Source organism: Ctenopharyngodon idella, chromosome 24 (genome assembly GCF_019924925.1).
Source record: "Ctenopharyngodon idella isolate HZGC_01 chromosome 24, HZGC01, whole genome shotgun sequence".
NCBI classification, from domain to species: Eukaryota; Metazoa; Chordata; class Actinopteri; order Cypriniformes; family Xenocyprididae; genus Ctenopharyngodon; species Ctenopharyngodon idella.
The window spans coordinates 11,248,959-11,272,827 of record NC_067243.1 but is presented as its reverse complement, the minus strand read 5'-3'; the positions used below and the strand labels follow the sequence as shown (position 1 = coordinate 11,272,827).

At 37.4% G+C, this 23,869-nt stretch overlaps 1 protein-coding gene across 1 annotated transcript in view; it reads left to right on the top strand.

Annotated features, from left to right (window-relative positions):
- jph3b (junctophilin 3b) overlaps positions 1 to 23,869 on the top strand; it is a 41,514-nt gene that overhangs the window by 1,967 nt on the left and 15,678 nt on the right. The window contains exon 2 of the mRNA XM_051883380.1: positions 12,770 to 13,577. Coding sequence (XP_051739340.1) covers positions 12,770 to 13,577 — 808 coding nt within the window. The remainder of the gene's footprint in view (positions 1 to 12,769; positions 13,578 to 23,869) is intronic.

The following is a 23,869-nucleotide window of genomic DNA, read 5'->3' as shown; positions in this document are numbered from 1 at the left end:
AGCTGCTGAGGAGATCAATTTGGAGGCTCAAATTAAGGCCAATTGGACATCTAGAGAGAGAGAGAGGAAGAATGAAAGATTCCAGTCAACCTACAAGTCTTGCAAAAGCCCTTGACAAAATACCAGAACACACTATTTGAGCTGGAACAAGGTTGCCAAGACAAAAGATTGCCAAAACAAAAGTAGAGAATGATATAAAGGCCAGATAAGTGACACAGACCAATGGCCATGAAAGTAACATTTAGACAATAGGCTAATTTACATTTAACAAGCAAAACCACCACTGTAACATAATTTGAAATAACGCTCGTACAATGGCCTATCTCTAACTGGCCTAGAGAAACTTTTCTTTTTTTAAATAATAAATGGTTCTGTCAGTGATTATTCAAGAAGAATAACAGTTGTTGAATGTAAATGGATACTTGCACAGAGTCACGTGAGCTGAACCCTCACTTCTGTGCCTTTTTGTAAATGAAATCTCCCATTTCATCACATTAGTGTCTTTGTTAGTAAAGGTGCAATATGAATACATGATAGGAAGGTAACATTGGAATGCCAACTATTAAAGGGATAGCTCACCCAAAAATTAAAATTCAGTCTTTATTTACTCACCCTCATTTCATTCCAAACCTGTAATACTTACTTTTTTCTGTAGAAACAACAATATACATTTTGAAGATTGTTTCAAATGTTTTTGGGGTCCAAAACTATATTGGACCATATTGACTTTCATTGTATGGACAAAAAACACTGAAAGAAAATCTTCTTTTGTGTTCCACAGAAAAAAAAGAAAGTCAAACAGGTTGAGAGTGAGTAAATAATGAAAGAATTTTCAAATTTGGGTGAACTGTCCCTTTAAGTAAATAGGCAGAGTAGGAGTGTATATAGAGACTCAGGTGGCTATGAAATACTCGTATATTGGTTTTTGTCTCATAAATCTAAAGGTAGCTGAACGTATAGATGTGGAGAAACATCGAAGTATGCATCTTCACACTCTCTGAGGATATTGAAGTAAAATCCCCGCCCGTTTGACTGTTTTAAGTTTAAGGAAGTGTCGATTCTGGTGAATAAGGCATATACTTATATCAACAGTCTATCTATTTTCAGAGCAGCATAACCCCTCTCTCTTTGTTTCATTCTTTCAATCACCTTGCATTATGGAAGTGTTGCCTGTGAGTCTTTTACACCAAGTTGCTGTGGAAACGCACACAGACTCTGGCAGCAGGTCAGCGTGTCACTGGAGACTCAGTGCTCGCCACTCTGATTGGCTGGCTGACTCGCTAATGGTGTTTACTTACTTTGGTACTAATCTGGGCCACTTAATCACAACCACAGTAAGCATTCAGAGAAGACAGAGATTGAGAAGAAAAAATGAGCCAAAGAAGGGAGAGACAATACAGGAGGATGTTAATAGGGCCACAAAGAGGTTACAGTAGCATTATCAGCTTTCAGTGCTGTCTGAGTACACTACAGCTGCCACACACGAAAGCATCTGTTCACATTATGACCTGATTTCCCCCATCACACTAAAGAGGACAGGTTTGAAGAGGGCAAGTTAGTTTCCATTGGCTTCTACTGCTAAAGAAGAGACTCTCATAGTATGCAATATTATAAACACATCTTTGCCGTAAATATAAACTGACATTTCTAGGCTTGTTGTAAATATATAGTTTTATGTGATATTGCAAAACTATTAACGTTACATCACATGCATTAATCTTTGATCCAATAACATGTCTTGTCATGTTTTATCCCTCAGTCAGCCCCTTAGGGATTACTTGTCTACAGAGAATAGCATTGTACAGGATATAGACGATTTTTGCTTTTACGGCTGCTCTGATTTCAGTTTCTGATGTAACCCTAATGATTATTCAGAAGTCAGGGAGTAAAGTACTTACATACATCAATGTGGAACTCTGTGTTGCTTGAGGCCAACAGTGGCATCATGTCCACTATGTGGCTTATATACAGCAATTCCCAGCACTCTTGCAGGACTAAAACTCAAATGCTGATCAATCTGGCCTCTGAAAAGTGCCGTTCTGCATTGCTCGAATGCAAATCGAAATACCTACAGCTGGCTTGACAACAAAGGAAGCATATATATCCGTTATGTGGTTCAAATACATTCAGAATTATTTTATATTGTTCATAATCCTAAAATGGGGACTATTCCACTTTTCAAAAACATCACCTACATAACATTGAAAAAAAAAAAAAAGTAAAACTGAAATCCCCTTAAACGGATAACAGCCTGCTAGTCTATGTAGGCTTAGAGAGATTTGGTTTTAAGTGTAGCTTTATTTTGTATTGTGGAGCGCTGTTGCAATACCATTGCCCCATATACAGAACACATTGCCTGAATAAACAACACTTTTATGGCATTGTTTATGTAAGATTGACAATGCTATAAAAGTGTGTGGTTTGCATCAGGGAAGAGTCACCATGTGAAGCACCTATTATTTCCAAAGCTATGATGAATGCCCAGTGGATGGTTTATCTTAGAGTAGGTTACGGATAAGAGATCATCTCTTTAGCCCATCTATGGATACAAACACCTGTTTCATTCTAAGAAGTGCACTGTCCTGGATTTAAGGCCACTAGAGATCAGCATGGCCGACAGATGTGTACTCTGCGAGAGTCTGGCCCGCAACCGCACGCACGCAACAATTACTCTGAGGTGCAATTGCTGACTTTGTGAAAAAGACAAGAGATTAATAATTCATGGAAGAGCCGATCCAAACAGACTTTCTGCCTGCTTTGCGGGAGTCTGCCTTTTCCTGGCATGAATTCTAATTAGTATTGTATGTGAGATATTTAGGCCAAGTAAGCCACAACGCCACTATTTCTTTAGACAGACGCGTCCCTGATCACGACACATGAAAAGGCAAAAACAAGAAGTATTCAACCTCGAAACAGAACAGCGTGCATTGTTAAAGAAACGATTATAAATTCAACCCGGGGGAAGGCGCGTGATTAAATCTGTCCTGTGATGTTTCCGCGTCTTTGATCTTTCCGCATTAACCGTTTCCGTTCTGTGTGCCGCGCTCTGTTGCACAATGCATCTCATAGGCCTCCGGCAGAAACGCAAGCGAATTAGTTTTGACATGTGGGTTGCAGGACTCATAGAAAGCCAATACAGGACCATATAACCCATGTGGGATGTCCCATGCTCATACAAGGCTACTGTTGTCTGCATATAGTCCCCATACAGTAAGTCAGCAAGCTAATGACAGATCCAAGACATTTTCTTTTTTTTTTTTTTTTGCTACTGCATTTTCATTTGTATTGCTGTTTTCACAGCTGTGCAGTGATTCAATTAGATGTTCCTCTGATTAATACTAACGTCTGCGTCCTCAGAGAGCGCCCGCTCTCTATATTGCATATTCACACTTGGTTTGATCAAACAGACTTGTTAGATCTCACAAAGCAAGAGATCTGAGATCTACCTCATGGAAAGAATACATGTTGTATTGGATATCTGAACATCTTAACCTCCTGAGACCCAGCAAAGAAACAAACACAGGTTTTGTCATTTATATCATTTCTTCTAACAAGTGACAGATGAATTTGTGCGATAACACCAGATGTACGGTTGAAATACCAAACAGTTTAATCGAACGTGTGGCCTTAAAACAGCAAAAACAAGTGATATGGGAATAATTTTCACCTCACTTTTAAAATTTGATGATCCTATTACTTTTCTAAGCATGGTTTATGGTCAGTTTATTAAAGGTGCAATGTGTAAATTTTGGCGGCATCTAGCAGTGAGGTTGCAAACTGCAACCAACGGAGCTCACCCTTCCCTTTCGGAGAAGCTACGGTGGCCGTCTGGCTGACACAAGACAAAGATGTCGTTGTCTGAGAGAGTACATTAGCCAGTGAAGCAATGAGATTTCTTCTCACTTCTAACAAAGAACGGTCTCTGCTTCTAATAAACCAGACGACTACTAACTACTACTTCGTGCATATTCAACGTAGTGACGATGTAAGCTGCCTCTAAAAACACGAACGATTTAGAAGAAGAACAACATAGTGACTAAGCGCGATCTGTAGAGCAGTTTGTCCGTTTAGGGCTGGGGACCCGTTAGGGGACCCGCAGTGTATGAGATAGAATTGTCTCATTCTAAGGTAAAAAAAAACAAAAACATAATGGTTCATTTTTGTAAGGTCTTTATACACCACTGAAAACATAGTTATGTATATTATATTGCATTTCTGTCAATAGATCCTCCCAAATTTTACTCATTGCACCTTTATATTATATTATATAAAATGGTTAGTTCCTCTCCTTGATTCTGATTGGTCAATAGCTGTGTTTTATTCACGATATAACACGGTTATGACCACTTCACCCAACGGTTCTGTGTATCACTACACAACACCCTTAGCAACCACTCTTAGCAACGTAAACTGTATGTTCTCAATTGATATTGTTCATTGAAGCTTACTGTATTATGTATAACAGTATTGTGAGAAAGAGATCGATTGAGCAAGTTTATTACCTGCATTCAGATTTAGCATTTTCCTTCAGGTCAGTCCTATGTTCATAATAAAAAATCTGTTTAAACGTCCGCTGCAATATCTTGTCCTTTTAACAGTTAAGGGGTTTTCCCGTGACTGATCACGCTAGTCAAAGCATTTGTCAGTTGCGTCTTATTCCGTGTTCAACAGCCTCTCGTATCTTATTGCTTACATATCATATTATATTATATTACAAATAGCTTTACATAATTATACTATATCATTATAATATTGAATATATATGTATATATATATAAAAAAAAAAGCCCAGGATGTCCATTATATGATATATATGAAACACTTCAAACATGTGATATATATGTGGTCTAAGAGATATTAGCAAACAACTTATGTCCACTACAGTGGACAAAAATGAATAGCTGAATCTCAGGAGGATATAAAACTCAACTGAAACAGGCAGGCTATACACCCACTCTTATCTTCAGAACCACGGAGAGCGCCAGCAGCGCGCCGGTGTCGTGACTGTTCTCCCTCTATCTCTCTTTCTCTCCCTGAGAGGAGCTTTCCCACGATATCATAGTAATACAAGAGAAGAGTACAACGATTATCTAACAAATTTTCTTCATTAGGCCTACCTGTCATGCCGTTTACTTATAACACCTCTTTAGCCGCCTCTTTTAATGAGAAGTTCCTATGGCTACCTGCAGAATCAAAGGACTGGTAGATTGCGTGTGTTTGTACCACAAGAGATCTCACTTTCACTCCCCTGCCTGACCTCACTGGGAAAACGTACATAAGGGACCCTTTAGCAATTCGTTACAACCGACAATAACATTTTCTGAACGTCAAAGTGTGAAATCGAAAGAACTGCATTTGGGTAACAAATGTCCACTTTTTTACAGTGCAAATAGTTGATTTTTATCCTGTTACCATTTCATAATGAAAAAAATGTTCAGTTATGGATCAGTTTAAGAGAAGAATGTTAGCAAACAGTATTTTGAAAAAATTTTGCACTTCTCCAGACAAAACAATACCGGAATTTACACAAATTATCCTATCCAAAGTTTACATACCTTTGGTTCTCCATATTGTGTGTTGCATCCTTGATTGAGTCTCTGGTTTGTCCTGAATAGTGAAGATTTGATAAAAATCCTCCAGGTATTGTAGGTTTGGAATGGTTGCAGTGGCTATATGGTGCCGAGACTCATATTTGTGACTTATATATGATGCAAAAAAAAACAGTTAACAATGCATGAGGTTTCAACACGATATTTAAAAAAACAATCGTATTTAAACTCTTGAACATGATGAGTAGACTAAATTAGTAAGCTATTATTCTGTCTATATAAATATGTTTTATGCAGCTACTTAATCTTTTAATATAAACATCTGTGTAAAGAAGAGTATGCAAATTATGAGCCTAACTGTAAGAACTTAATACGAACAACATGTAGCCTACTTAATGTTTCATTATTTTGTGAAGCTGCTTGTAAACACACTGTAATATACTTTTGTATTTAATTAAATTAACATTACAGAGTCCATAAATATCATCTGATGTAAAGTGTCACTAAATCTTGAACATTCTGTTAAGATTGCATCTTAATTTCAGTCACTTTGGCTTGGGACTCTGCCTGAGGCCTTCAAGGAACACAGAGCAGTTCAAAGGCTAATCAAGGACATGTTCCCCCTCCACATACCTCAAACGGGAAGACGTAATGTACAAAACCATTTCAGCCAGTGGGCGGATCTTGTCCTCAGACCGCCAGACTCCGAGTCGGATGCTTAGTTTCGTGTCTGTGCTAACGCTGTGCCCATCAATCAGAGCACTACGGACGTCAGCAGTTTTACATCACTGTCAGGCAGCCTTTATTCTGGAAGGCCTGCCAATGCATCATAATCAAAAATCCTCTCTCGTCTATAATCTATTACACTATCTATTAGATTTGCTTTTGTTTTAAGGATGCTAATGAAGTTACTGATTATCCAAAAAAAAGTCATTTGCTATACAGGTCTGTAGAGATTTATAATTGTGAAAAACGAGAACAGAAATCAGATTCTTTCATTTGTGTCTTGTAAAAGATACAATAATGTTGGTATGATGAAGATATCTCAAAACCTTTGTTAAATCTGAAGCGAGCAAAAGTGTGAAGTAGACAATGAATGAAAGATTGTGTATGTGTGTGTGTTTGTGTGAAAGAACTACACTGTGATTGTTTGGGAGGTGTGAACTGATGCCTCCTCTCTTTCTATGTGTCAGTGTGTGTGGGAACTTTCTAAGCTAATCCCATCACTTTAGGTCTGTGTTTGATCTACATATCACAGAGCACGCAGCTGCTGCCCGACAATATGAAGAAAGCATCAGCCGGATGTTGGCCAACTGTCGGCCACTCGGAGGAATGCAGCATCAGAATGATAACAGTACAGGCCTGTGACAGTGTGTCAGTTTCATGTTCTCACTTCAATTGCAGTACTTGCGTTCACTCTTTCACACACTCTCTGCCTGCAAGTATATCCTTATTCTTATAAAATGATCAAATCTTTGAAAGGTTTACCACCCCGAGAAAAAGTAACTATTTTATGAGTTGGCAATTTGGTATGACTTTGTATGAACTGTTTCACATGAAGGTGCACCCCAAACCCTAGGGTAAACCTAACCTTGTTGAGGTGTAAGAAAATAGTAAAAAAATACAAAAAAGTATGAATGAGATCATACAAATTCACCACCAATTTGCCAAAATGGAAAAGTTACAAATTGCCTTGAGAGTGTTGGGTTTACTGAGTTTTCTGATGGACACACACAGACAGACAGACAGAGACAGACCGATCGATATATAGATAGACAGATGGACAAATTGATAGAATGATAGATAGAACAACAGATAAAACAATAGATAGATAGACAGACAGACAGACAGACAGAGGGACAAATGAATGATAGATATAACGATACTCACTACTTATGAGTACTTTTAAATAAGCTACTCTTTTACTCAAGAGTTTTTTTGGACAAGTAATTTTTACTTCTACTCACACTGAATTTTTTGGAAATTAATGGTACTTTTTCTTGAGTATATTTTTTCAATACTCTTTCCACCCCTGCAAATGGGTAGACAGAACAATAGATAGATAGGATGACAGATAGATAGATAGATAGACAGATGGACGGACGGACAAATGCATGAATGATAGATAGATAGATAGAAAGATAGAATGATACTCAATACTCATGAGTACTTTTAAATAAGCTACTCATTTACTCTTACTAAAGTAGGTTTTACCTAAAGTAGGTAATTTTTACTTTACTCACTTTACATGTTTTGAAAAGTAATGGTACTTTTACTTGAGTATATTTTTTCAGTACTCTTTCCACCCCTGCAAATGGGTAAACAGAATGATAGAACGAACGAACGAACAATAGAACATACAAATGAACAATAGAACATACAAATGAACAATAGAACGAACAAATGAACAATAGAACTAACAAACAAATGATAGAACAAACAAACAAACAAACGATAGAATGAACAAACAAACGATAGAATGAACAAACAAATGATAGAACGAACAAACAAACAAAAACAATGGACAGAATGACAGATAGATAGATAGAATGAGGGATAGAACGATAGATAAATAGAACGATAGATATATAGATAGATACTGATAAAGAGGAAGCTCTGTGGCAGAGCTGTTTGTGAGCCAGGAAGTATGTATATTGAAGTGGGGGGCTGGGAAAATCCACCAAGCACAGCTCCAGCCCCATTGAGCCATCCAGCAGCCCTCACTGACATGCCAACCCACAGAGATCAATACAGGCAGAGGGAATGGGGGCGTTCATATGGCTGAATGTGTATGCATGTAGCTAACAGGATGAGAAAGCTGATAATGTAAAGACAAAAGGGATGGGAGAGAAGAAAAGAGGGTGAGAACGAATAAGAGGTGGGAGAGATGGTGAGATAACGGAAGTAGCACAGTGAGCTGTGTGTGTGTGTGACTGCCACAGTAATAGTGCCAGCATGTTCTAGAATGTTGGCCAGGATGAATCATCAGCATGTAGGGATAGTGGTTACATCAGAGGTGATCTCATAGAGCGCGAAAAAGTACAGGACAGATCAGGTGGATCGTGAATATACACGTTCCGGTATAAAAGATCAATGCTAGAGGAGTGCAAACTATTAAAGGGATAGTACACCCAAAAATTGTGTCATCATTTACTCACCCTCGCGTCGTTCAAAAATCCCACGACTTTATTCTGCGGAGAACAAAAAGTACATTTTTATATGAATATCCTGAACACTCTTTTTAAATGCATTTAAATACTTTTTAAACATAATAATTCACAAGTTGTACAAGCCACTTTTTTGCACTTTCAGAGCTTGACAGTTCCAGTCCTTAATCTTTTACATTATCAAGCCAGGACATTCTGCAAAAAATTGCCTTTAAACATGTCTGTGTGAAAGAGTGTTATCCATATTTCAGCACCACGGAGAGAGCAACTCTGTAACTGAACTTTGGTTACAAGTGTAAGATCAGAAAACCTAGAGAGAGACAAACAAGACATATGGATTACAGAACTTATCTCAGAATCATATTTTAAGCAATGTCTATTTGCGTAATTTGTTGATTTTGCTAGCTTAAAGTGACATCAAATTACAAATCAGTTATTTTATAAACTGTAATGAGTAGGGCTGTCAATTTAATACATTTATTTAGTGTGAATAACTATTAAGAAATTAACACAATACAAATTTATGCCTGAAATGCAGAAATATGAAGATGCATTTTTTGAGGGAAAGTTACTTTTAAAAGTAATGCATTACAATATTGCGTTACTCCCTAAAAATGGAAAGTAATGCGTTACATTACTTTTGATTTATCTGGGCTGGGCTGTTTGTTTTTATAACAACAAAAAAGTTCTATTTTTGGCAAATGTTAAGGTCCTTTCACACCGAAAGTGAAATGAATAATCCTCAGGCTGAAGGAAATGCAATTTCACGCCTGTACAGTAGAGTACAAGTAAATGAATGCTCACATTTAGTCTAGAACTAGTCTAGAATAATCATCATGTTTACACAGCGCACACACCTCTGCACTCCCGATTTTCCTCAACATGGAGACAGGAGAGCTGTCAGTCAATAAATGAGAAAACAAAGTAACTTGCGTTACTTATTTGAAAAAGTAAGTAACCATTCAGAAGCGTCCTGTTGCATTCAAAATATTGTTACTTCTTCTTGAGTCTCTTCATCATTGTCCGACTCCGTTTTGAACATAAAAGGCTGAACAGTTTCTGACATTTTCAGCAAGTCTGTGTGAGGTAATGTGAGGCTCTGCTAAGTGCTAACAGGAGCTCCTGAAACTCCGCCCCTTTTTGAGAGCAGCAGCTCATTTGCATTTAAAGGGACACACACAAAAATGGAGCGTTTTTGCTCACCCTCAAAAAGTGACAAATTTAACATGCTATAAAAAAATTATCTGTAGGGTATTTTGAGCTAAAACTTCACATACACACTCTGGGAACATCAGAGACTTATTTTACATCTTGTAAAAGTGGCATTATACCACCCCTTTAAAAGAAATGTGTTACTTTACTAGTTACTTGATGCAGTAATTTGATTACTGCATTACCCCAACACTGCTTGTTACATGACATGACATTTTAAAAGACGCAGTGTTTAGCTGAAATGAAAAAAAAAAAACAAATATATATATATTGTTTTGGTCAACTGCCACAACAATATAATGTCTTAAATTTACTTTGTTTGAGGGCTTTCCTCTGCAGATATTGATATATGCCATTAGTTGCAATTAGCACCAGCCCTAGTAATGAAACAACAACTATAAAGATTTAAATCTTATTTTCTTCTTCCAGTGACAACATTTTCAGATTTAGGCCTATCAGTGCTGTTCTTATCACCTGCGAGAACTTATTGGTTACCAATGTCACTTAATGAAAGTTCCAAGATGGTGATCCATCAAGACTCCTGACAGAAAGATTAGGCTGCCAGCGCCATAAAGGAAATTTTACAGAACACAACATTCCATTATTTTGTTGGCACATTCACCAATAAATAACACTGCTGGCGGCTAAATTGATGGACATTGTGATACTTCATGGAGATTAAGATCGATGAGATGAACACTTGGTCCTCTGGGGCGCCATCACAATAAATGAAGTAGTGGAGCCAGGTCTGGAGATCATGGCTGCCAAAAACACTCTTCCACTGTTCGCCATTATGGCACTTCCTGTGCTTGCCATTGATGAGGTTGGTCATGCTGATGATTGTACAAGTGATCACAGCTGTAATCATGGTGTGCATCAGTGCCCTAGATGAAATGAGACAATTGTAATTCTTTATATAAGTACAGTATAATATGTGTTAAAAGCAGAAGCGTTTACAATCCACATTCTCAAAAATCTGATGAACTCTTTTAGGTCATACAATACTTGCACTCTATTTAAACACGCAATTGGTATATTGAAGTATGAGGCACCTTTTACACATCATTTTTATGCACTGCCCTGCTACATTTCAATTTTTTTTATTTAGTTGTTACTCACCCTTATTGCGCGGCACAAAAGCAATGAGAGAAGCATTTTATTGAGCTCACGAGGATTATTACCGTTTGTGCCTGGAGAACATGCACTACAACTCTCCCAACTGTATTAAGTTACTCAAAAGGCACAAACATATTACAGAGATGTGAACTACAGTATTATCTTGGTCACCATGATTTTGCCAAGTAAGCTCCTGGATCAACATATTTTGTTGATTCTAGAACAACATTACTGTCCGAAATTTGTCCTATCCATATTCCTACCCATAAACCTAACCCTACCCATAAGTTATCCCTAAAATCAGAGGGAAAGGATAGGTGAATTACACTGATGTAGAAGCAGCTAACCCTGGTAGTAAGCCTAAACTTGACAAACTGTAAACTTGTCTCTAAAATCTGATTGGTTGATTGGAATGTTGTTAAAGGATTAGTTCATTTTCAAATGAAAATTACCCCAAGCTTTACTCACCCTCAATCCATCCTAGGTGTATATGACTTTCTTCTTTCTGATGAACACAATCGTAGAAATATTATTAAATATCCTGACTCATCTGAGCTTTATAATGGCAGTAAGCGTTACCAAACGAGTATGAGCTGAAGAAAGTGTCTCCATCCACATCCATCCATCATAAACATATTCCACACGACCGTGGAGGGTTAATAAAGGCCTTCTGAAGCGAAGCGATGCATTTGTGGGAAAAAAAAAAAAATCCATATTTAACAAGTTATGAAGTAAAATATCTAGCTTCTGCCAGACTGTCTTCCGTATTCTTCAAAATGCTTACGCTGTACATCCTATGCCTTCCCTATTCAACTTACGAAACTGACGCGACGCCAGTTCAGTTTTTTCCGTAATTTGAACAGGGAAGGTGTAGGACGTACAGCATAAGCTTTTTGAAGAATACGGAAGGCGGTGTGGCAGAAGCTAGATATTTTACTTCATAACTTAAATATGGATTTGTTTTTTTTGTTTTTACACAAACGCATCGCTTTGCTTCAGAAGGCCATTATTGACCCTCCGGAGCCATGTGGAATATGTTTATATGTTTTCTTCGGCTCATACTCGTTTGGTAACACATACTGCCATTATAAAGCTTGGATGCGTCAGGATATTTATTAATATTTCTACGATTGTGTTCATCAGAAAGAAGAAAGTCATATACACCTAGGATGACTTGAGGGTGAGTAAAGCTTTGGGTAATTTTCATTTGGAAGTGAAATAATCCTTTAATGTATACGATTTTGTAATGTTCTAACATTAAGATAATAAATATAAAATATATAAAACAAAAATAAATCATTTTGAATATGAGGGTAGCAGGGTTGAATGGTTGAGTTTGACAAAAGCATGACACTATTGCGCAACTAGCAGTTTAGGAGCTTTTTCTAGTCACCCGAACCCTTAGAGAAGACTGATTTCTTGGACCAGAATTCATCTCTGTTACCACTGATGAAAGGCAGCCTTTTCAATCTATTTTCTTTATATGATGCTTTTCCCAGCATAGTCACAGGGCAATTGTGAAGACTACCAGAGCTGAAAACATGAGGCAACTCTCCAAACTGGAGAAACCTAAGGGCAGCAGACTCAGCAGGGAAACCCTGGGTTTTACATCTGCTGCAGTTCTGCAAAATCCTGCAACAGACAGCTATCTTCATTCTGAATTAAATTGTTGATTCATTATGTACATGTCTACACTTGTCTCTTACCTCCTGTCTTTTCGTGCAGGTACATACCAGGGCCAATGGGTGGGAGGCATGCGGCATGGATATGGCGTACGGCAGAGCGTTCCGTACGGCATGGCGGCCGTCATCCGTTCACCTCTGCGTACCTCCATAAACTCTCTACGCTCCGAGCACAGCAATGGCACAGCTCTGCTGACTGGCGATCGGGCGCCTGTGGCTGGCGTGGGGGGCGGAGGCGTCCTAGCAGCGGGCAGCCCGGCCGTGTCCCGTGGAGGCTTCGTTCTGATGGCACACAGTGAGTCAGAGCTGTTGAAGAACAAAAAGAAGGGCCTGTTCCGTCGCTCACTCCTGAGTGGCCTCAAGCTGCGAAAATCTGAGTCCAAGAGCTCATTAGCCAGCCAACGAAGCAAGCAGAGTTCCTTCCGCAGTGAGGCTGGAATGAGTACAGTGAGCTCCGCTGCATCCGACATCAACTCAACCATCAGCCTTGGGGAAGGGGAGGGCGAGCTGCCGGTGGGCGAGGACGACGTAGACGCCACTACCACCGAGAGTTACGCCGGCGAATGGAAGAATGACAAGAGGACGGGCTGTGGGGTGAGCCGGCGTTCGGACGGACTGCACTACCAGGGCGAGTGGTTGGGCAACAAGAGGCATGGCTACGGATGCACCACCTTTCCCGATGGCACCAAAGAGGAGGGCAAATACAAACAGAACGTGCTTGTCAGTGGCAAACGCAAAAACCTCATCCCGCTACGTGCCAGCAAGATCCGCGAGAAAGTGGACAGAGCGGTCGAAGCAGCAGACAAGGCCGCTGACATTGCAAAGCAGAAGGCAGAGATTGCGCTCTCAAGGTAAGACGCAGGGTCTTGAATGTCTTTGCTTGCTGCTTGTTGACCTCAAAAAGCACTCAGCCGACCTAATGCTAACATACATTCTCAAAGCAAACCAAAGCAATATCCTCATTTTTGGGTGAAAACGATTTAAACTATTTTAAAAGATCAACTTGACAAGCACGGTTTGCACTACACAAATGTTTGTGCAATCATATGCTAATGTACTTTTCACACTGCGCTTAACCCCGGGTTATCTTCGTTCTAAGCACCTCTTTTAACCCCAGGTAAAAGAAAGTTTCACACTTGTAATTTAGAAGTGGGGTTAGCACCACTTTTGACCCGGTGTTACGAAACCCTGCTTTTGCGGTGTTAACCCCGCATTGGGGTGCCGAACTTGTACAGTGTGAAACAATACGGTGTTAGAATGTTACAGCTAGATGCTTAACAACAGACAACCAATCGCGTGCCTCATATTCAGGTGCTTTGGACAGTCATGGAAGCACCTCGCATTGTATATAAACAATCAAATGCTGAGAGAAAATGCGACAATTTGAGTGAAGAAGAGACTGTTTCATTCTTACCTTTAAAGTCCGAAATGTCCATTCAGTATAAACTCGATAGTACAGTCGGCAATACGAGGATGCGCAATGCTAGAGCTTTTATGTAAACAGGTGGCATGCTGCGTTCATCCAATCAATGACACTGACACCGCAAATATGCAAATAAGAACATTAACCCAGGGTTTAGGAATGTACAGTGTGAAACGGCAGCTTATGAATACCCAGGATTAATTGTTAACCCCAGGTAAATTATGAGCAGTGTGAAACATGAAGCAAGATAACCCAGGATTCTGTTTACCTGGGGTTTAGAATAACCCAGGGTTAACTATTTCAAGTGTGAAAAGTCCTATAGTTGACAAAATTAGCCTTAAGCACATTTTTCGAATGGACCAAAAATGCTGATGACTCACTTAGACTACCAAGTACTTGGGTTCATGGTCATGATGTAACAAAATCATATGCATTGACATATTTCTTATTGAAACAGAAAGTATTTGGGCAGTTTGGTTAAGTTTATGTCACGCACACTGCGCGTAGGCTAGGGTAAACCAAAATATACGTTAAGCTTAAGTGGAAGTGTCATTCTCAATGTAGAAAGCATTTGATTGGACAAAATCTGTGGATAAGTCATCAATATTTTCATCCCGTTTTCCTGGTAGAGAAACACTGTAAACATGAAACGTGTATATGTGCTAAAATCTAATTTTGTCAACTTAATTTGGCGTACGCTAGCCAAAATATGGCTTCAGACCTAGCAGACATGGACTAAAAGTAACCAAAACTCTTCTTGAATTAATGGAGTCTTAAAGTGCACAGCTTGTCCCTTAGCATTAGCACGTACACTCAAACAATCATCTGCTTGGACTACGCAAGTGTTTATTGACATTAGTGTATCGTTCTACAACATGTATCCTCTTGCTTTCTTTACACAGCATCCAAACGCAAAGCCATATTTCTAGCGGTTGCTTGGGACCTGTTAAATAGGCCTTGCTGGTGCCGCTATGTGGTGTGGTTGCTAAGGAAACGTGAATGATTTGTGTCGGTGTCAGCGAGGAGAGAGAATACATAAGTCCGGATTCACTTAATGAGAGTCATGTAGATTCTGGGTGTATCAGCAGACTGACTGATGTCTTTATTGATGCAGAGCAACAGTGGCACAATCAATAACATGGACATGTGGAATGCCATAGTCATAAATTGCCTGATGCTGTTAAGGCGTGTCTCTGTGTGTGTGTGTCTGTGCGTGCGTGCGTGCATGTGTGTTTTTTTAATAACCGCATACAGTTTAGTTGAATATTGAATGCTAATTGAAAAACGGAAGCATTTTTCACCTCGTTGTCTGCCGTGTCTGTTTGTTGATGTTGTCTAGAGCAGTGTTTTCCAACCTTTGTTGTCTTAGGTAGCACCACAGTCTCATCAGAACAAATGCTCTTTCACTGACACCAAAACAGAAATGTGTTCCAATGAACTAACATGATACTGAATTTCCTGTGAATGGGGAGAAAGAAAAAAAAAAAAGATTGTAATTGGTAACCCTAATATTGAAGGAATATCCAAAACGGTGCTGTTACTGTTAACTAAGACTAAAACTAATAAATATTTTCTTTAATTCAGATAAAGCTGAAATAAAATATAATATTAATATTAGATGAAAAACTTAAACATGGATCAACTTACATAGTTGCAATGGCAACTAACTGAAATAAAATAAGCTGAATGAGAAATGAGAAAAGTGCATAAAATTACAAAAATGTAAACTAAAACTGAAAATATAAAAACAGAAGCCAATTCAAAATATTAATAAGCATAACTAATAATAAAATAATAGTTTAAAAAGTGAAAATGTAGTCATTTACATAATTTACCTCATTTTAAAAACAACGTAAGATTCATGAAAGAACCTTTTTTTTTTTTACTCAAGTCTCTTATTGAATCAGATTTGGTACACAAAATGGGTCTGAATGATTTGTTGACAAATTGGACTGATTCAGTTCATGTTCAACTCAGCTGCAGCAGTTTACAACTCACAGGAAGGAAAGATATTTATTGAATAACAATTTAAATTTCTCACATTAAGCTATCAAATGACTTCAGAAGAGTTTAAATCATAGGCCCGTTTGCACAAGTGCGTTTTTGTTTTAAAGCGGCGTTGTAAAATGAAAACGATCCTCGTCCACAATGGCATTTCCACAGCATTTCGGAAACGATCTCCATCTACACTACACGGCCGAAAACGCATGTCACATGACCGTTCATGCACACTGGGCATGTGCATACAAGTGTAAACAGTTGCCTCTTGAGCATGTAGGTAGCTGCAGTATTAAAAAAAATTCAGTTTAACTACACAATGGCTGCTAAAAATGACAACAATGCCAGAAAAGATTGCAGTTTATTCTCCATGTTATTGTTTACACGGTCGTCAAGGATATGCAGAGCGAATGTTGGCAGCCACGCCATCGTTTTCAAAAGTCTCTGTTTTGGTCCATTTACACTGAAACGCAAGTAGTGTAAACGACAGGCATAACTGTACCAAAAGTTATGCGTTTTAAAATGAAAAAGTACGCACTAGTGTAAACAGGGCTATAGACTGTAAAAAAAAGATGGATGATGTACCTTCACGCTCTTCCATTGTAAAAAACTGAAGCCGCCAATGTCCGAATATGGCACTGATGTCCCAATATGCCAGGTTCCGAATCAGCGCAGTAGTGAACTCGGGACCCAAGTCTGCGCAGTAGTGAGCGAGAAGTGGAGGCGTGGTATCCAGGCCCCACCCACACTCCCCCAGAATCGGTTGTAGCAGAGTGTTGTTAACGTAATTCAACGCTGTATTTGCACAAAAGATTAACATGACGGCACATGCTAGTCGATGAGTTGAATCAACTCCACAGCAACTACATAAATTTATCCACTAACCGTTCAGAAACGTCCAGATGCTTTCTAAAAGTTGTAACTTCTTCCTGAGTCTCTCCATCAGTGTTCGGTTTGAACAATGTAAGGCTGAACACCATTACTGACAATCCTCATTTTGGCTGCGTGAGATTCTCCAGCTTTGTTGTTGTTGAGCAACTGAAGCGTGAGCTGTTAAAGCTCCGCCCTCTTCTGGAAAGGGCGCGGGAGCTGCAGCTTTGTCTCACGTCCCATAAGATTATATAAGATAATAAGGGGACCAGCCACCTGAGGGCGATCAAAATGTTTTGGCATTACTTTTCAGGACTTGTGTGGCACACTTGGTTGAAATATAGCGCACAGGGCACACTGACCACGTTTAATACTTTTATAGTGCTTTTGTGTTCCCCATTCATTGTAACTGCATGGAAAACAGCGACTAGCACATCTACAAAATATCTCTTTTTTTGTGTTCCACAGTAATACCAGTTTGGAACGACATGAGGACGAGTAAACAATGACAGTTTTTTCCTTTCTAGGTGTACTATCACTTTAAGTCTCTTTAAAAAAAAAATTTAGCTAAAAAAAAGCTAAAGCTAAATCAAAATCTTTCCAAGAACCCTGTGGGTGCGTTGCACGCCCCTGGATGGGAATCACTGGTCTAGTTCAGGTTGTTAAGGTGACTCATAGGTCGGCAGAAGAAAAAGGAGATCGAGATAGGGTTCAGGAAGAGAAACCAGCGAGAGAGACACAGAAAATCAGAGATTACGCATTACGCCAAGAGTGCTGGAGACTTGCCGGAGATAGACCAGGCAGGCAGAATTGGAACTAAGCCAGTTTGCCTATTTATTTTTTTTATCACTCTCTCCATTTCAAACAGTCCCAACCCCTCACAAACTCACAATAGCTTATTGCCTCACACGTTGCGGACACGCGCGGTGTGAATCCATGTGACCTGCACATACATGTTAGGAAATGTGTGTGTAAGCACATATGTGAGTTTATAAGCTTGAGCCTGCCCATTGATGGCACCTACATATGTTGGCGTACATACAAACGTGCATAGGTATGCATGTGCTATATTAAGAGCGTCACTCACCCCACAAATCCCACTGACCTCATTATATTCTCAGCAATGCTATCACTACAGCTTAGCACTGCCCCTGACAACACACATATACATGCATATACAGTACAGTACACAGAGCTCTAGCAGCAACCAATGAAATAAAGCTCAAGTAGAAATGTTAAATAACCCATGTTCATGTTCTAAAGGTATTTATTATTACCTCATTTTCAAACTCTTAAGAAAAAATATATAAATTTAACATGTTAAATTCTAAATGAACTAGTGTTATTTTAGCTTTATTTATATACTATTACAGTATTTATTAATATTTTGAATTATATAGATCAGTTTATTTTTCAGTTTATGTAATTTTGTTATGCCCTTTCATTACTTTTATTATTTTTAATATTTATATTTATTTTATATTTATTATTTCAGTTTTAGTAAATTTAGTACTTCATCAACATTTTATTTCACCTTGGATTTATATTTTACTTTACAGTTTTATTTCATGAAAATGATTTTTAATTGTTTTAGTTTTAGTTGACAGTAACAACTCTGACATTAACTCAGAATTGACCCCATTATTTCTTAGTGCATGTTCCTGTTCTTTATTGTAAATAAATTATTGGTTCACGTTATTCAAAATGTTAAACATTTTCCACTGACATCAAGACCTTGCTGTGCAAGATAATATTAACTAATAGCCAAACAGCTATTTAGCTAATCAGTAACCAAATAGATACACAATAAAATGGTGTTTACTTTAAATTAATGATTTTTTGTTGTTGTTTGTTTTGTTTAATATATATTACTATTTAAACATTAGAAGAAAACATTTGAAGCTTGAAATTTTAATGTATGTGTAATGTAAAAAATTGGGACCACATGCAAAATGTCAAATTGATGAAAAGTCACATGATTTTGTAAAAATAGAAAATAGAAAAAAAAAACATTCATATTAAACTTGTACTATTGTGTTTGTTGAAGAGATGGTGGATTCTATATTTTTAACCATACCTGAAAATGTTTACCCTGAATGGATCATTCCTTGGAGTTCGCTATGTGACCTAAGGAGAAGAAAACAAGAACAGATCATTTCGAGGAAAGCCTAATTGCTCTAAAGGGAGTAGTAGGTTGAGAAGAAAGGATTGCTAATGGATTCTCAACCATTACAATACTTTAATGCATTTTTTTCCCCTCAAAAACCCCTCACAAACCATGATTTGTCCAAAGTCAGGAGTCATATCATGCATTTTTTTATATAATTTTTTTCACAATAAGATCCATTTACAATTAAGCAAAAAACAGTCATGATTTAGCTTTTCTTGGCAATTTTCCACCCTCTCTTTGACCCTACAAATAGGCTGCTTTTTTCTGCCATGCCTTTAAGACTTCTATGTAAATTCCCTCTTTGCATGTGAAATGAGAATCAGTGCTTTGCTGAGCTTACTGTGGGTTTCATGGCTGTGAGTCAAGTTTCTTAACACTGAATAGGCGTCATTGACGTTCACGGCCGGTTATCCGCTGTTAATTCAGAACCGTTTTTGCAACTTCGTTTCAGGGAGGGACTTTTATATTGAGTTCTTTTAGTCCAAAATATTAAGAAAAACTTGATTTCTAATGATATGGCCCTTTTAAACAACACTTTCATAAATTTAAAGAGGGTAGTCTACTAGAACAGGTCCATCAAGATTTGCCATACAATTCCAGAATACACAAATCCTTAAGTCCTTAAACGTACGCAGACACAACACACAAACAGGATGCAGGTTAGACTAGTGGAGATCTAAACAACTGAGAATATCACATAACAGTTAATCTGATTAGCTCGCTAGGGTCAACATGGTCAAAGTAGGTACTACAGTAGATCTGCGCTGAGGCACTAAGACCGGAAGCAACTGTGACTCATCTGCAAGTTAAAGCTTTGTTCTGGTGGTCACAGGGCGGCTTATTTGGGTCATCCATAGAGATTAGTGCTTTGTTGTCACAAGATGTCCATCTTTGGACTTTGTTACAGATGTATCATTATACTATTTATTGCAAAGGTGACCACCCACTTTTTCAGAGGTTCTGGTTCTGGTATCGTTCCCATTCATTTTCTTAACATTTCACACACACACAGCGCAAAAAAATCTTTGAATTCATCCTAATCAGCTCTGAATCACAACAGTTAACTCTAAATAAAATGAATCATATTACAACATCCGATTCTGAGTGAGATAACATATTAACAGATTAACTGAGCTAATGAACTACTCATCCTATGAATCTTTTTGAAGAAGAGAATCAACAAAACCACTAACATATAAAATTATTGACTATAAGTCATTATGAACAAATTAACAAATCCTATGAATCTTTTCGAACTTATGTAATAGAATCAACAAAAAAGCTAACATAAAATCATTGACTATAAGTCATTATGAACAACTTAAATACTCGTCCCATGAATCTTTTTGAATGATGTAAGAAATTAAAAAAACAAAAAAACGCTAACATCAAATTACTGACTGTAAGTCATTATGAACAAATTAACTACACTGTTACAAAGAATTGGTTGGTTTAACTTAAAGTAAGTTACCTGGTTGCCTTAAAATTTTGAGTTCATTTAAATAAAAAAAAATTGAGTTAATACAATGAAGCCGATTGGTTTAATCAACAGAAACTCAAAATATTATGTTAACTGAACCACATTAATTATCTAAGTTGATTTGACAAAAGAAAAAATGTTGTGATAACAAATCATAAAAATAATTTTTTACAGTGTGCTCATCCTATGAATCTTTTTGAATTATGTAAGAAAATAAAAAACCCTAACATAAAATCTATTGGTTATTATGAACAAATAACTACTCAATCTTTTCTAATTGTGTTATAAAATCAACAAAAAAGCTAAAATGATTCATTATAAATCATTATGAACAAATGAACTACTCATCCCATGAATCACTTTGAATGTTGTAATAGAATCAACAAAACCACTAACACATAAAATCACTGACTATAAGTCATTATGAACAAATTAACGACCCGTCCTATCAATCTTTTTGAATAATGTTATAAAATCAACAAAAACGCTAACATACACTAAAAAATAAATGTAAAAAAACTAAACAAATTTACACAGTAAAATACTGTTTTCCATTAAAACAGTAATATTTAAAACAGTAATATACCGTAAAAACAATGCATTCTGGGTAATATTTGTCATTTTTGAGAAAGTAGTCTAAGATTACTTTCTCGAAAACAACAAATATTACCCAGAATGCATTGTTTGTACAGTATATTACTTCTGTATATTACAATGCATTCTGGGTAATATTATTTGTCGTTTTTGAGAAAGTAGCCTATAGGCCTCTTTTCTTAAAATGACAAATATTACCCAGAATGCATTGTTTTTATGGTATATTACTGTTTCAATGGAAAACGGTATTTTACTGAGTAAATTTGTTTCGTTTTTTTACAGATTTTTTTTAGTGTATAAAATAATTGACTACAAGTCATTATGAACAAATTAATCATCCTATGAATCTTTTTTAAATGATGTAACAGAACCAACAAAAACGCTAACATATAAAATCATTGATTATAAACAAACTACTCGTCCTATGAATCTTTTCAAATGATGTAGGCCTAATAGAATCAACAAAAATGCTAACATAAATTCATTGACTGAACTGCAAGTCATTGCCTAAAATTGTTAAATACAATATTTTAGAAATGTGCAACAAAATGTTCAAATATATACAAAAATAAAAGTAAATTGAGAGTGTAGAGAGACTGATTTGATTACCTCAGTCACAACACTCCATGGGAGTGAATCTCATCAAAGTCCCTTTAAGACAAGTCATTTCACTCGGCGGCCATCTTTGAAACGCCTCTCGGGCATTCAAGTGCAGCTCCTATCTCTTTGAATGGGGAAACATCAAATTCTCCAAAGCTGTTTGCCAAGCTTTCGATTAAATTTCATATTTGAAATCACCAATGAAATCTGACAGCAACTCTCTCATACACTTTGTTTCTAAGCGCTCGAATCATGACAAAAAAACTGTTTTTTTCAGGCTGGATCAAGCTAATGCGCATGCGCAGTCCTAAATGCTCGTCTCCTGTGCCTCATTTTGGAGGTGCGAGTCTGACTGTTTCTATAGGAACCGGAGTTTCTAACGGCCGCTGCAGTAACGCGATGACTTTACCAATCGGCGATTGGCTCTTATTTAGAAGGCGGGACTTTCTCCCATTCAAAACAATACGAGAGACGCGTCTTGTGTTATTCCGTGATTCCAAGGTAACAACACAATTTTATTAGGATTTTGACAATAAACACAATTTAAAAAAAACAAAAAAACACTGACTTCTGGCTTCTACAGAATTATAGGCTTTTGTAGAGAAAATGAATGAGATTTTTACTTACCGAACCATATCGTTGTGCTATATTGGCATTGATGCTTAAACATAGGTGGTCATATGGTGTGTTAATGTGCTTGTGTTTTTAACGCCATAAACATTGTTTCTAAATGACCCACACCATTATGTCTGGGTGGACTGGGGCGAGAGCTTTGCATTGTAAATACTAGCATATATTAGCTCTTTTCACGTCAAAAGTGCAAGAAAAAAAATCATGTTTACCATTATTAATGCCCTTTAAGTTGACTGGAAGATCCATCTTTTTAAATTGATGGTGTAGTTGTACTGTAGGTTGTAGATGTGTGATTGTGATCCTAAAAAAGGAGACAGGGTGTTCAGATCATTTAGCAAAGTCACGCGAGTAGGAGAATGTGAATGAGAGGCAGGGCTTTAGAAAAAAGACTGCGTGTGTATGAAAGAGAGTGAAAGAAGCGATGGGAGGTGCCTGCACGTGTCTGAGTGTTGAGAGGCAGGACGAAAGAAAAAAAAGAGAGTGAGAATCTGTGTTAGCGTCAGAGATGGGTGAGAGAGTTTGCACGTGGATGAGTGTTAAATATATGCTTAAAGGGATAGTTCACTCAAAAACGAAAACTCATTTGATTCAGAATGTTGGCTCAAATCCATATGATTTACTTTCTTGAGTGGAACACAAAGAGTCATTTGTTTTGAAAAATATCCTGGCTACTTTTTTTTTTTTCCAAATATAATGAAAGTTAATGGGGATTAGAGATGACAAGCTTAAAAGAAAAACACAAATGGAGGGGAAAATTGGTGGTTTATTTAAATAATTGGCAATTCAATAAATCATATAATTTAAAATATGATTTTGCCAATGACATATGAAAAAGCTACTTTATTGAAGATATATACTTTAGACCAAAAGAAGTCTCTTTTGTTCACCAAGTCTGCATTTATTTGATCAAAAATGCAGTAAGAATATTGTGAAATATTATTACAATTTAAAATAACTGTTTTCTAGTTTAAAATATTTTAAAATGTAATTTATTCCTGCGATGCAAAGCTGAATTTTCAGCATCATTACTCCAGTCTTCAGTGTCACATGATCCTTCAGAAATCATTCTAATATGCTGCTCAAGAAACATTTATTATTATCATCAATGTTGAAAACAGTTGTGCTGCTTAAAGGATTAGTTCACTTCTGAATGAAAATTTCCTGATAATTTACTCACCCCCATGTCACCCAAGATGTTCATGTATTTCTTTCTTCAGTCGAAAAGAAATTATGGTTTTTGAGGAAAACATTCCAGGATTTTTCTCCATATAGTGGACTTCAGTGGGGGTTCAACGGGTTGAAGGTCTAAATTGCAGTTTCAGTGCAGCTTCAAAGGTCTCTGCACGATCCCAGGCAAGGAATAAGGGTCTTAACT